The sequence below is a fragment of the Callithrix jacchus genome, chromosome 1 (genome assembly GCF_049354715.1).
Source record: "Callithrix jacchus isolate 240 chromosome 1, calJac240_pri, whole genome shotgun sequence".
In the NCBI taxonomy this organism is placed as follows: Eukaryota; Metazoa; Chordata; class Mammalia; order Primates; family Cebidae; genus Callithrix; species Callithrix jacchus.
In genome coordinates, this window is record NC_133502.1 from 188,774,738 (window position 1) to 188,786,820 (window position 12,083).

General features: G+C 49.8%; 1 protein-coding gene across 29 annotated transcripts in view; it reads left to right on the forward strand.

Moving 5' to 3' along the window:
• Nucleotides 1–11,633, forward strand: part of TTLL1 (TTL family tubulin polyglutamylase complex subunit L1) — a 42,231-nt gene extending 30,598 nt beyond the window's left edge. For 27 of the 29 annotated variants that reach the window (XM_078333659.1, XM_078333654.1, XM_054238901.2 and 24 more), the window contains 2 exons: nucleotides 4,303–4,466; nucleotides 11,373–11,633. In XM_078333659.1, the coding sequence (XP_078189785.1) occupies nucleotides 4,303–4,466; nucleotides 11,373–11,502 (294 nt within the window). In that variant the 3' untranslated portion in view covers nucleotides 11,503–11,633. The remainder of the gene's footprint in view (nucleotides 1–4,302; nucleotides 4,467–11,372) is intronic. The other 2 variants (XM_078333721.1, XM_017963997.5) reach the window with 1 other exon arrangement.
• The last annotated feature ends 450 nt before the right edge of the window (nucleotides 11,634–12,083 follow it).

The following is a 12,083-nucleotide window of genomic DNA, read 5'->3' on the forward strand; positions in this document are numbered from 1 at the left end:
ATAGCCTTTGCCTCCTGTATTCAAGCAATTCAATTCTCCTGCCTCAGACTCCCAAGTAGCTGGGACTACAGGCGCATGTTACTACACCCGGATAATTTTTTTGTATTTAGTAAAGACAGAGTTTCACTGTGTTGCCCAGGCTCATCTTGAACTCCTGAGCTCAGGCAATCCACCCACTTTGGCCTCCCAAATTGCTAGGATTACAGGAGTGAACCACCACACCTGGCTAACGATTCTTTCTTTTTTTTTTTCTGTCTTGAGACAGGGTCCCACTCTGACCTAGGCTAGAGGCAATGGCGCAGTCATAGCTCACTGCAGCCTCCAGCTTCTGGGCTCAAGTGATCCTCCTGCCTCAGCCTCCCAAGTAGATAGGACTACAGGCACATACTACCATGCCTGGCTAATGTTTTTGTTTTTTTGTAGAGATAGGGTTTCACTATGTTGCCCAAGCTGGTTTTAAACTCAAGTGATCCTCCTGCCTTGACCTCCCAAGATGCTGGAATTACAAGTGTGAGCCACTGCTCCCAGCCCTTTTTTTTTTTTTTTTTTAATTTTAGTTTCCGGGGCACATGTGTAGGTTTGTTACATGAATGTATTGCAAAATGTTGGGCTTTGGGCTTCTCTGGAACCTGTCACCCAAATAGTGAACATGGTATTCAATAGGGAGTTGTTTTTTTTTTTTTCAGAGTGGGTTTTGTTGTCTGTAGATAAGAATCCTGGTTGATAAATCCATTGTGAAAGCATAGTGAGACCTCATGGAGACTAGGATCAGAGAGTTATTTAGCATGCAAGGCCGCTGTAAGAGGTTAATGTCAGGAGTTCGAGGACCTTTGCTCTAGAGAAGCTGTGCTCAATTGCTTTGTTTGAGGCTGAGGCTGTTGTTACTGCCTGTTTGACATCCCTTCAGCAATAACCATTTTCTTTCTTTTTTTTTAATGGATTAGAGGTTTCAGTGGGAAGGGAGAATCACAAGGAATCAGGTGTTCAGAGGAATGTATTGAGTAGAGGTGAGGAACTAGGATGTTGAAAAGTAAAAAAAGGAGAGAAGGAGAGGGAAAAAGAGGAAGAAAAAGAGGGAGAGAGAACAGGAATATTGCTTCATTGTAAAAATGGGTATTAATAATGGCCGATCAATATTTTGTGTATTTAAAATGGAGAACTCTATAAATATTTATTGAGTTTACTTGTTCCGGATCTGAGTTGAAGTCCTGGATATCCTTATTAATTTTCTGTCTCGTTGAGTCTAAATCTCGTTATGGGTCTTATGTATCTGGGTATTAAGATCTCTTATTGTTGCATTGATCCTTTTACCACTGTATCTTTGTTGCTTTGAAATCTATTTTATCAAATGTGAGAATTACAACTCCTGCTTTTTGTTTATTTATTTAGTTTTGCTCTCCATTTGGTTGGTAAATTTTTCTCCAACCCTTTGTTTTGAGTCTTTGTGTATCTTTGGATATACCATTAGGTTTTGGCTGTATCTTTTGATTGGGGGATTTAGTCGATTTAAATTTAGGGTTACTGCCATTTGATGTTAACTGGCTATTTTACAATAGGGAGCTTTTAAACCCTTGCCTTCTTCTTCCCTCCCCCCTTTGGAAACCCTCGTGTTTTGGGTATATTTTAATTTTCGAGACGGAATCTTGTTCTGTCACCCAGGCTGGAATGCAGTAGAACGATCTCGGCTCACTGCTAACCTCTACCTCCCGAGTTCAAGCGATTCTCATGCCTTAGCCTCCCGAGTAGGTGGGATTATAAATACGTGGCTAATTTTTGTATTTTTAGTGGAGACAAGTTTTTACCATGTTGGTCAGGCTGGTCTTGAACTCATGACGTCATAATTCACCTGCCGCAGCCTCCCAAAGTGCTGGGATTACAGCCATGAGCCGCCACACCCAGCCTGAGACTTGGTCTCTTAAAAAAACAAAACAAAAAAAAAAAAAAACCAGGCCAGGCACAGTGGCTCATGCCTGTAATCCTAGCACTTTGGGAGGCTGAAGCGGGTAAATCACGAGGTCAGGAGTTCAAGACAAGCCTGGCCAGCATGGTAAAACCCTGTCTCTACCAAAAATACAAAAAATTAGCTGCACATGGTTATACATGCCTGTAATCCCAGCTACTCAGGAGGCTGAGGCAGGAGAAATTGCTTGAACCTGGGAGGCAGAGGTTGCAGTGAGCTAAGATCACACCACTGCACCCCAGCCTGGGCAACAGAGCAAGACTCCATCTCAAAAAAAAAAAAAAAAAAGACCAAGTCTCACTCTGTGGTCCAGGCTGGATTGTAATGTCACCATCATAGCTCACTGCAGCCTTGAACTCCTGGCTCAAGAGCTCTTCTTACCTCAGCCTCCTGTGCACCTGGGACCAGAGGTATGTGCCACTCCTCCCAGATAATTTTTTTTTTTTTTTTTTTGTAGACACGGGTCTTGCTGTGTTGTAAACTAGTCTCAAACGCCTACCTTCAAGCGGTCCTTCCACCTCGGCCTCCCAAAGTGCTGGGATTATAGGTGCAAGCCACTGCACACAGCCTAATAACAATTTTTAACTTCCATATATTCATAATAAGAATTATAGTATTATGCTATACTACAGTGGTCATTTTGAGGACAGTGATGTCTGTGCAATTCTTTGGCACAGTACACATTCGATACCCTGCTAGCATCACAGAGAGGCAGTCTGACTGGGAGAAACCTGAACAGCTTGCAGATTTGCTCCCTTTAATCTCCCATGGCCTGAAACAGTTAACCAAAATCATTAGAACTGTGCACAAAATATGGGTAAATAAGTAGGGACTGACTGGGCATGGTGGCTCATGGCTGTCATCCCATGACACCAAGGCAGGCAGATCAGGAGTTCGAGACCAGCCTGACCAACGTGGCAAAACCCCGTCTCTACTAAAAATACAAAAATTAGCCGGGCATGGTGGCTGGCACCTGTAGTCCCAGCTACTCAGGAGGCTGAGACAGGAGAATTGCTTGAACCCAGGATGCAGAGCTTGCAGGGAGCCGAGATCGTGCCACTGCACTCCAGCCTGGGTGACAGAGCGAGACTCCATCTCAAAAAAAACAAACAAAAAACCAGCTACTGAGGGCCTATGGGACTCTCCACAGAGCAAAGTGAATGTCTACATTTGAATGTATGGATTTCGTGACATTGCTCGGCTTCTCAGAGGCCTTATGGGACTACCTTTCCATGTGTTGGAAGGATTCATCATTTGAGTTTGAATCTGCTTTTTTTTCTTTTTTTGTGAGATAGAGTCTCACCCTATCGCCCAGGCTGGAGTGCAGTGGCGTGATCTCAGCTCATTGCAACCTCTGCCTCCCGGGTTCAAGTGATTCTTCTGCCTCAGACCCTTGAGGAGCTGTGACTACAAGTGTTCGCCACCATGCCTCACTCACTTTTTGTATCTTTAGTAGAGACGGGGTTTCACCGTGTTAGCCAGGCTGGTCTCGAACTCCTGACCTCGTGATCCGCCCGCCTCGGCCTCCCAAAGTGCTGGGATTACAGGCGTGAGTCACTGCACCTGGCCTAAGAACACTGCTTTGTTGATATTACTCTCTTAGCAAAAAAGGGAGCCCATTGCCTTTTACTTAAACCCACACTGCTGCCTGGGCAGGGTCTTTGGTTCGCTGAGTCTAACAAACCCCTGGGGGTTCTGGGTACTTAGGACAGAACCAGTCACACAGGTAGACACTGAAATTATGTTTGTTTTCTATTCTGGCCCCAAAATGTTTGTTTGTGTGATTGCTGATTTGTAGATCCTAATTCTAATCCTACCTTTGAGTATTACCTATATTTCATTGAACAGCTAATAAAAGTGAATCACAAAGTGCTTCTTATCCAAGGTGCTCTGACGGTATTAGATAATCGCAATGTTAAATAACAACCTTTTTTTTTTGTTTTGAGACGGAGTCTCTCTCTTTGTTGCCCAGGCTGGAGTTGCAGTGGCTCGATCTCAGCTCACTGCAACCTCTGCCTCCTGGGTTCAAGCAATTCTTCTACTTCAGCCTCCCGAGTAGCTGGGACTACAGGAGCATGCCACCACACCTGGTTAATTTATATATATATATTTTTAGTAGAGACAGGGCTTCACCATATTGGTTAGGCTGGTCTTGAACTCCTGACCTCATGATCTGCCCACCTTGGCCTCCCAAAGTTCTGGGATTACAGGCGTGAGCCGCTGCACCCGGCGCAACAACCTTACTGAAGTGTGCAGCAGCCAGCATCTCCTCTGCAGTGCACGTTCTCATTCCGAAAGAGAGAGAGAAGCAGATGAGGAATGTGGGTCTTTTCCTCTCACAGGTGAATGCATCCCCGTCTCTCACCTCCAGCACTGCCAACGATCGAATCCTCAAGTATAACCTGATTAATGACACCCTCAACATTGTGGTCCCCAACGGCGAAATTCCAGACTGCAAATGGAACAAGTCACCCCCAAAGGAAGTCCTTGGCAATTACGAGATTCTGTAAGTTTGTGAGTGACTGTGTGCTTGTCCTTCTGTGTCTCTGAACAGCGTGTACCACAACTCAGCTTGGATTTCTGGGCATGTGTGGATTCCCCTTATTTGAGCAGTGTTTCATTTATTAACGACATTATGGGATAGATTGTGTTATAGCAGAAAGTCAGTTTATTTATTTTATTACTACTTTTTTTTTTGAGAGGGAGTCTTGCTCTGTCACCAAGGCTGGAGTGTAATGGCGTGATCTTGGCTCACTGCAATCTCCACCTCCCAGGTTCAAGCGATTCTCCTGCCTCAGCCTCTCAAGTAGCTGGGATTACAGGCACGTGCCACCACGCCTGGCTAATTTTTGTATTTTTAGTAGAGATGGGGTTTCACCTTGTTGGCCATGCTGGTTTTGAACTCCTGACCTCAAGTGATCCTCCTGCCTCAACCTCCTAAAGTGCTGGGATCTACTGTGCCTGGCCCAGAAAAGCAGTTCGGGTGCTAAACTTGATCATTGTGTATTCTGCTCATGACGTACGTGCGAGGTACTGATCACATGCCAGGCCCCCGTTAGCTGCCAGGATAGCTGCAGCAGGGTGGATGGAGCGCTTGTTTCTCACAGGTCACCTGGGCTCATTCCCTAGTGTTGCCATGTAAAGCTGGGTGGTGACAGTGAGGAATTCAGTGCTACTGTTGGAGCCTCAGTTTGTCCACCTTTAAATGGGTCTAATAAGATGTATCTTACGGAGTGGGAAGGAAATAGCTAACCTTCGAGGACTTACCATGCATCAGAAACTATGCAGAGTGCTTTACACACAGTATCAATTCCTTTCCCTAGTAACGTTTTGAAGTGGGTAAGAGTATTAGTTCCATTTCACAGATGTGGAAACAAAGGCTTAGAGCAGTTCCATGGCATGCCTGTAGTGGCAAAAGTGGGAACAAAGTGGGAGCCTGTCAGGAGTGTGGTGGCTGAATACAGTATGGTTCATTCATTCCATGGTCTATTAGGTGGCCTTTAAAAAGGCTGACCCAGAAGCAGGACGGTGGCCATGGAAGTTGGAATCCGCTAAGGAGTGTGTAACAACTCAACCTGCTGAAAAAAAAAAGGGACTGACCCAGAGCTACCCTATGGTGCCTGGGAGGTGGCCTGGGAAAAACTATTGCAGAAAAGGGTATATAATGTAATCCTCGTAAAACATGGACCTCAGAGCCCTCTGTGTGTGCGTACGGTGACGTGTGCAGTATCTTACATGCGAATGTGTGAGCAGGGAAATGTGAAAGGACACACATCATGTCAGCATCGATTCCGCAGTCGAGTGGGTGTCGAGGGAGCCAGAGAATAGAGGGAAACAGATGGCAATAAAAGGCGGAGGAGTAGGTGTGTTGGGATCACAGTTATACTCTTCTGTCAAAGCAAAAATGTGCATTTAATCTAAATTTTTTAAAAACAAAGGCAGAAATATTTAGTGACATTTACACACAGCAACGTCAGGCTTGCAGCTGGTAGGCACTGCTGGTGGGAGGGTTTGAACACAGGCCCAGGACTCGAGAGCCCATGCTTAGCTGCCTCCTGCCCCTGCCGCGGGTGATGTGTGGTGTGGATGGGCGTGTCACAGCTCGTCGCCTGGGACAGGAGGAGCAGGTGGAAGGGGAGTTTAGGTGGAAGTATGCTGGGCTTGCCTGCAACCTCAGGACCTCTGCAGGGTGGTGGCTGTGAACCTCAGGGGCGACCAGTCAGTGTGTGGTTGGTGGGTCTTTCCATCCACGGTCAGCTGCCTGGGCTAGGTATAGAGAAGGCAGAGGGTTGGGAGGGACCAGAGTTGGGAGCGTGCAATGGCAAGAGAGAGGGCAGCAGGGACAGGAGGAGGTGGGGGTGGGTGGCAGTCCCATGGGGCAGGTTGGAGTCAGGCACTAGAGAAGAGAGCTGGGAGGAGCAGGGGCAGTGGTCAGGGAGTAAGCACTTGCCATGGAGATAATGCGAGTGGTGACAAGGCTTGGGGACTCCTGGGGATGGACTGAGATGGAGTAGAGGACAGGGTCATCAGCGGTCATGGAGGTGGGGTTTTCATCTGTTTGATCATTGCCATCACCTGCAACTATGGACTAGGAACCTGGGTCTCTAAGGGATGGGGGTGGTGACCAGGAGGACTGGAGGTGACTGCACGAGGTGGGGAGGTAACTGTGATGACCAGGCCTGGGGAGAACTGGGGGTTTTAGGGAGGAGGCCCCCCTCCAGCGGGGAGTATGGTGGGTGGGAGAGAAAGCAGCCCCCACCCCAGGGGCTGCAGGGGAAGCAGTGTCTTCCAGGAGACCCAGTAGCCTGTTAGAGCAGGAAGGAAAATGAAGGACAAGTGGAGGGCGTGGTGGGTGCAAAAACAGGCAGAGGGTTCCGGAATCTGCAGAGGGTGACTCTGGGGATGGGATCAGACTGGGGTTGGCAGCCTGGGAGGTGAAGGGTGATCTCAGGGCTGGGAATGGCAGCTGTGATGGCGGCCTTGGGGGCTGGGTCCTGATGGCCCATGTGCTATAGGACCGAGGGGGTCTGTGAGGGTGCACAGGGGTGGGGACCATTTGGGGGAGACTTGTCAGTAGCATGAGGACCTTGGGGGGTTCTCTTCAGTCCAGCTGGGGGAGGCTGACTTGTTGGGAGCGTGTGGGGTCTCTGCCCTGTCCAGCCCTGGCCTCCTTGAGGGAGTGGGCCAGACTTGCCATCTCCAGGCTAAGTAGAGGCCAAGCTGAGCCCAGTGGCTCACACCTGTAATCCCAGCACTTTGGGAGGCTGAGGCGGGTGGATCACCTGAGGTCAGGAGTTCAAGTCCAGCCTGGCCACCATGGTGAAACCCCGTCTCTACTAAAAATACAAAAAGTTAGCTGGGCATGGTGGTGCGTGCCTGTAATCCCAGCTACTTGTGAGGCTGAGGGCGGGATAATGGCTTGAACCCAGGAGGTGGAGGTTGCAGTGAGCTGAGGCTACGCCACTGCACTGCAGCCTGTGCAACAGAGTGAAACTCCGCCTCAAAAATAAAGAAAGAAGGAAATAAAGCAGAGCCCAGAGCCTCATTGCTTTTAGTTGAAGAGACAACAAGGTGACCCCTCCTGATCTAGCCATCCTCTCCCGGCTCCTGAGGGGTAACGGAGGGCTCCTGTGTGTAGCTGATGGTCTCTAAATGCTTCCGTCAGGGCTCACTTACCCTAGTCATTCAGATGATCAGAGAACCTAGGTCTGTGTTCAGGTGCAGCCACCTGCAGCAGCAGCAGGTGGCGCTGACTGGGCGGGCCCCGGCATTCAAGTGGCACCACCTGTCCGTGCTCTGCACTTCACTTGATGGCCACAGCAACCCCTCAGAGCCCAGCAGCAGCTAACAAGGACGCTGGCCGCATGAGGTGCCCCAGGCCATGCCACTGGCCATGGACCCACAAGGCTTGGCACTTTGCATCTGCTACCTCCAGGGCACTATTCTGAAGTTGCTGGCTGGACTTTTATAGCCTTTTAAAAAAGTACCGCTCTGAACCCTAACAGTGACTAGATTCTTTCTATCAAAACCCAGAAGAAAAGCCTGCTAGGACAGGAACTTAAAAGAAGCATCTTGGCTCTGATTCTCCTCTGTGTTGGCTCAGTAGGTGGCCAGACCGCCCCTGAGAACGGCGCATGCTGGTGCCAGCTGCTTGCCAAATGCGCGGTTCTGTTTGTTTTGTTTTTTGAGCTGTACAGATCAGCACAAGTGCTCTGTGAGACTGGTCACCATATGTGGTGTTTTTCTCCCCTTGTTCAGTGATTCCTATTCACCAGACCTTGAACAAGCTGCTGGGGCAGCCTTGAACCAGGCAGGCGGGCAGTGGAGTGACTACATTTATGAATCTGGAGTCCCCAGTGGGTAGAGACATCTGATCCGGGGAGAGGGGCCAGGGAGGCTTCCTGGAAGACCCCCCAACCCAGGGAGATTCCAGAGTGCCTGGAGTGTCTTGTCTGGCTTCCTTGTGTCATAAGGAACGTGTCTGTGTCTCCCTCGAGAGCCAGGGAGGAGAGCAGGCCCCTGTGTCATCATCCTGACAGCCCCACCCTGGTGCACAGCCTGGATCCCCGTAGTGTCTGCTTCATAGACAAAAGTCAGAAAACGCGGCCAGGCGCTGTGGCTCACGCCTGTAATCCCAGCACTTTGGGAGACAGAGGCAGGCAGATCACCTGGGCTCAAGAGTTTGAGACCAGCCTGGGCAACACGGTGAAACTCCATCTCTACCAAAAATACAAAAACTTAGCCGGGCGTGGTGACATGCATTTGTAATCCCAGCTACTTGGAAGGCTGAGGCATGAGAATCTCTTGAACCCGGGAGGCAGAGGTTGCAATGAGCTGAGATTATGCTACTACAGTTGTCTGGGTGACCATTTCAAAGAAAAGGAGTCAGGGGCAGGGCGCAGTGGCTCATGCCTGTAATCCCAGCAAGTGGCCAAGGTGGGTAGATCACGAGGTCAAGAGTTTGAGACCAGCCTGGCCAAAATGGTGAAACCCTGTCTCGACTAAAAATACAAAAATTAGCCAGGTGCAGTGGTGGGTATCTGTAATTGCAGCCGCTCTGGAGGCTGAGGCAGGAGAATTGCTTGAATCTGGGAGGTGAAGGTTGCAGTGAGCCAGGATCATGCCACTGCACGTTAGTCTGGGTGACAGAGCAAGACAGAGCAAGATTTCATCTCAAAAAAAAAAAGGGGCCAGGTGCAGTGGCTCACACCTGTAATCCCAGCACTTTGGGAGGCCAAGGTGGGTGGATAATCAGAGGCCAGGAGTTTGAGACCAGCCTGGCCAACATGGCAAAACCCCGTCTCTACTAGAAATACAAAAATTAGCTGGGCATGGTGGTGGACGCCTGTAATCCCAGCTACTCCGGAGGCTGAGGCAGGAGAATCTCTTCAACCTGGGAGTTAGAGGTTCCAGTGAGCCGAGATCAAGCCACTGCACTGCAGCCTGGGCAACAGAGACTCCATCTCAAAAAAAAGGAAAGAAAAAGAAGGGTCATAAAATGCTTTCTTCCCTCCTTGCCACCAGAAGCGCAATGCAAAAAATACTTTTTTTTTTTTTTTTTGAGACGGAGTTTCTCTGTTGTTACCCAGACTGGAGTGCAATGGCACGATCTCGGCTCACCGCAACCTCCACCTCCTGGGTTCAAGCAATTCTCCTGCCTCAGCCTCCCGAGTAGCTGGGATTACAGGCATGTGCCACCATGCCCAGCCAATTTTTGTGTTTTTAGTAGAGACAGGGTTTCACCTTGTTGACCAGGATGGTCTCGATCTCTTGACCTCGTGATCCACCCACCTCAGCCTCCCAAAGTGCTGGGATTATAGGCGTGAACCACCTCGCCCTGGCCTGAAAATACATTCTTTAACCTCAGCAGTTTTTAACCTGCACTGCATTCAACCTGCAGACTCTAGTTTTTGGTAATAAGCTTATCACAGAAATCCACCCTTTTCCAGAAGTCTGCAAGATTAGCACTCAGCATCTGGGTACCTTTTGTATTTGACACAAATACCTGCATACAGCTGAGGATCCTAGTCAGGATGGCCAGCGCAGCACACTGATGACGCTGTAACTGGGACAGAGATGCTTTCCGCACTCCTCGGCTCTGCGGGACAAAAAGCTCCGAATTAGGAATCACAAGTCCTAGGGCTTAATCTTACCTCTGCCACGGACCAGCCATGGGACCTTAGGCTCTGAGCAAACCTCTGGAACCCCCAGCTTCTCCCATGGGAAGCAAGTCCCGATGCTGCCGCCTGAGTTGGGAGGTTAATGTGCGTCACTGTGCAGTGGGCGGCCCCATTCCTGGAAGCCTGCTCCCTGCCACAGCCTGCAATAGGTGCAGGCAGCAGTTACCCTGCTCCAGGACCCCGTGAGAGAAGGGCCCCGCCACTGTGGGAAGGACCCAGGACTCCCCCAGATGCTGTGACCACCCCATCTGGGGAGCTGCAGCTGCCATCCAGCTCTTCCAGACGTGAAAGTTCAGGCTGTTTACTGCACTGTTGTCTCCTTAGTGTGTGTGCCCTAAGGATGCATGAACTTTAATTGGGAAACAGGCAGTTAAAGAAAATAGGGACCAGGGGCAGTGGCTCACACCTGTAATCCCAGCACTTTGGGAGGCCGAGGCGGGCTGATCACTTGAGGTTAGGAGTTCGAGGCCAGCCTGGCCAACATGGTAAAACCCCATCTCTACTAAAAATATAAAAATCTGCTGGGTGTGGTAGCGTGTGCCTGTAATCCCAGCTACTCAGGAGGGTGAGGCAGGATACTCGCTTGAACCCGGGAGGTGGAGGTTGTGGTGAGCCAGGATTACGCCATTATACTGCAGTCTGGGTGCTAGAGTAAACTTGGTCTCAAAAAAAAAAAATGTGGAAAGGTGGCGTGGGTCACACTGGCAAGAGTCTCTAGCTGAGTGCGCACTGTGGGGCCTCTCTGCCCTGGCCTCCACTGGCAGGCACTCACACCCGCTCCCATTTGGAGTGGAGTTAGTTCCCCCAGCCTGAGGTGCCTTGCTTGTGTGAAGCCTGGGCTCTCACCTCACTACTCTAGGCTGGCTCCATGTCACCTCATTCATGTTGCCTTTGGGGCCCTTGCCAAATTTGACATGGGACCCATTTAAGATGTCAGTTTCCAGGAAAGAGAGCAGGGTCCACAATAACAACTTAACAAGGCTGTACACATAGGTATGGAGGCCCTGGGGGAGTATTTGCCTGCCGAGAAAGTCACCTGGCAGGCGGGTGGGCGGGAGCCAGGTGAGGTGGGCGGGAGCCAGATGAGAGGTGGGCGGGGAGCTGGCAGGAGCTGGGGGCCCCCTCAGGCTGCTTCTCTGGGTGGTGTCATATTTGCCACACAGCAACCTGGTGGCCCTGCCTGTTGCCTTCAAAAGAGAGCCTGCTGTGATCCTGGCTGTTTCTCTCTCCAGGTACGATGAAGAACTGGCCCAGGGTGACGGGGCCGACCGGGAGCTGAGAAGTCGTCAGGGCCAGTCTCAGGGGCCCAGAGCAGGCCGATCGAGAGACTCAGGTAGAACCGTCCTCACCACCTGGAAGTGACTCCAACCCAGACCTTATCAAAACAACTCACTCAACTGGGTCCCTGCGGAAGCCCTGTTTTGAAATTTTCCTTTTCTAGAAGTTTTTTCTTTTCCTAAGCCTTGTAAATAAATGAAAGCACTTTGGAAGGTTATGGAGTCTGTTTTCACTAGTGCTGAAGGAACCAATTCATGCAGATGTATAAAACTTGCCTTTTTTTTAAATTTTTAACCTAAGCAGAATTACCATATAAAAAACTCACCCTTTTTTTTTTTGGCAGAAAGTAACAGCTTCAGCGTGTAATTTAATGTGTCACAAGGTTTAAACATTTAAAAAACTAGGGGCCAGGCACAGTTGGCTCACACCTTTAATCCCAGCACTTTGGGAGGCTGAGGCGGGTGGATCACAAGGTCAGGCGTTTGAGACCAGCCTAGTCAACATAGTGAAACCACGTCTCTACTAAAAATACAAAAACTTAGCCAGGCATGGTGGTGGGCGCCTATAATCCCAGCTACCTGGGAGGTTTAGGCAGGAGAATCGCTTGAACCTGGGAGGCAGAGGTTGCAGTGAGTTGAGATCGCAGCACTGCACTCCAGCCCAGG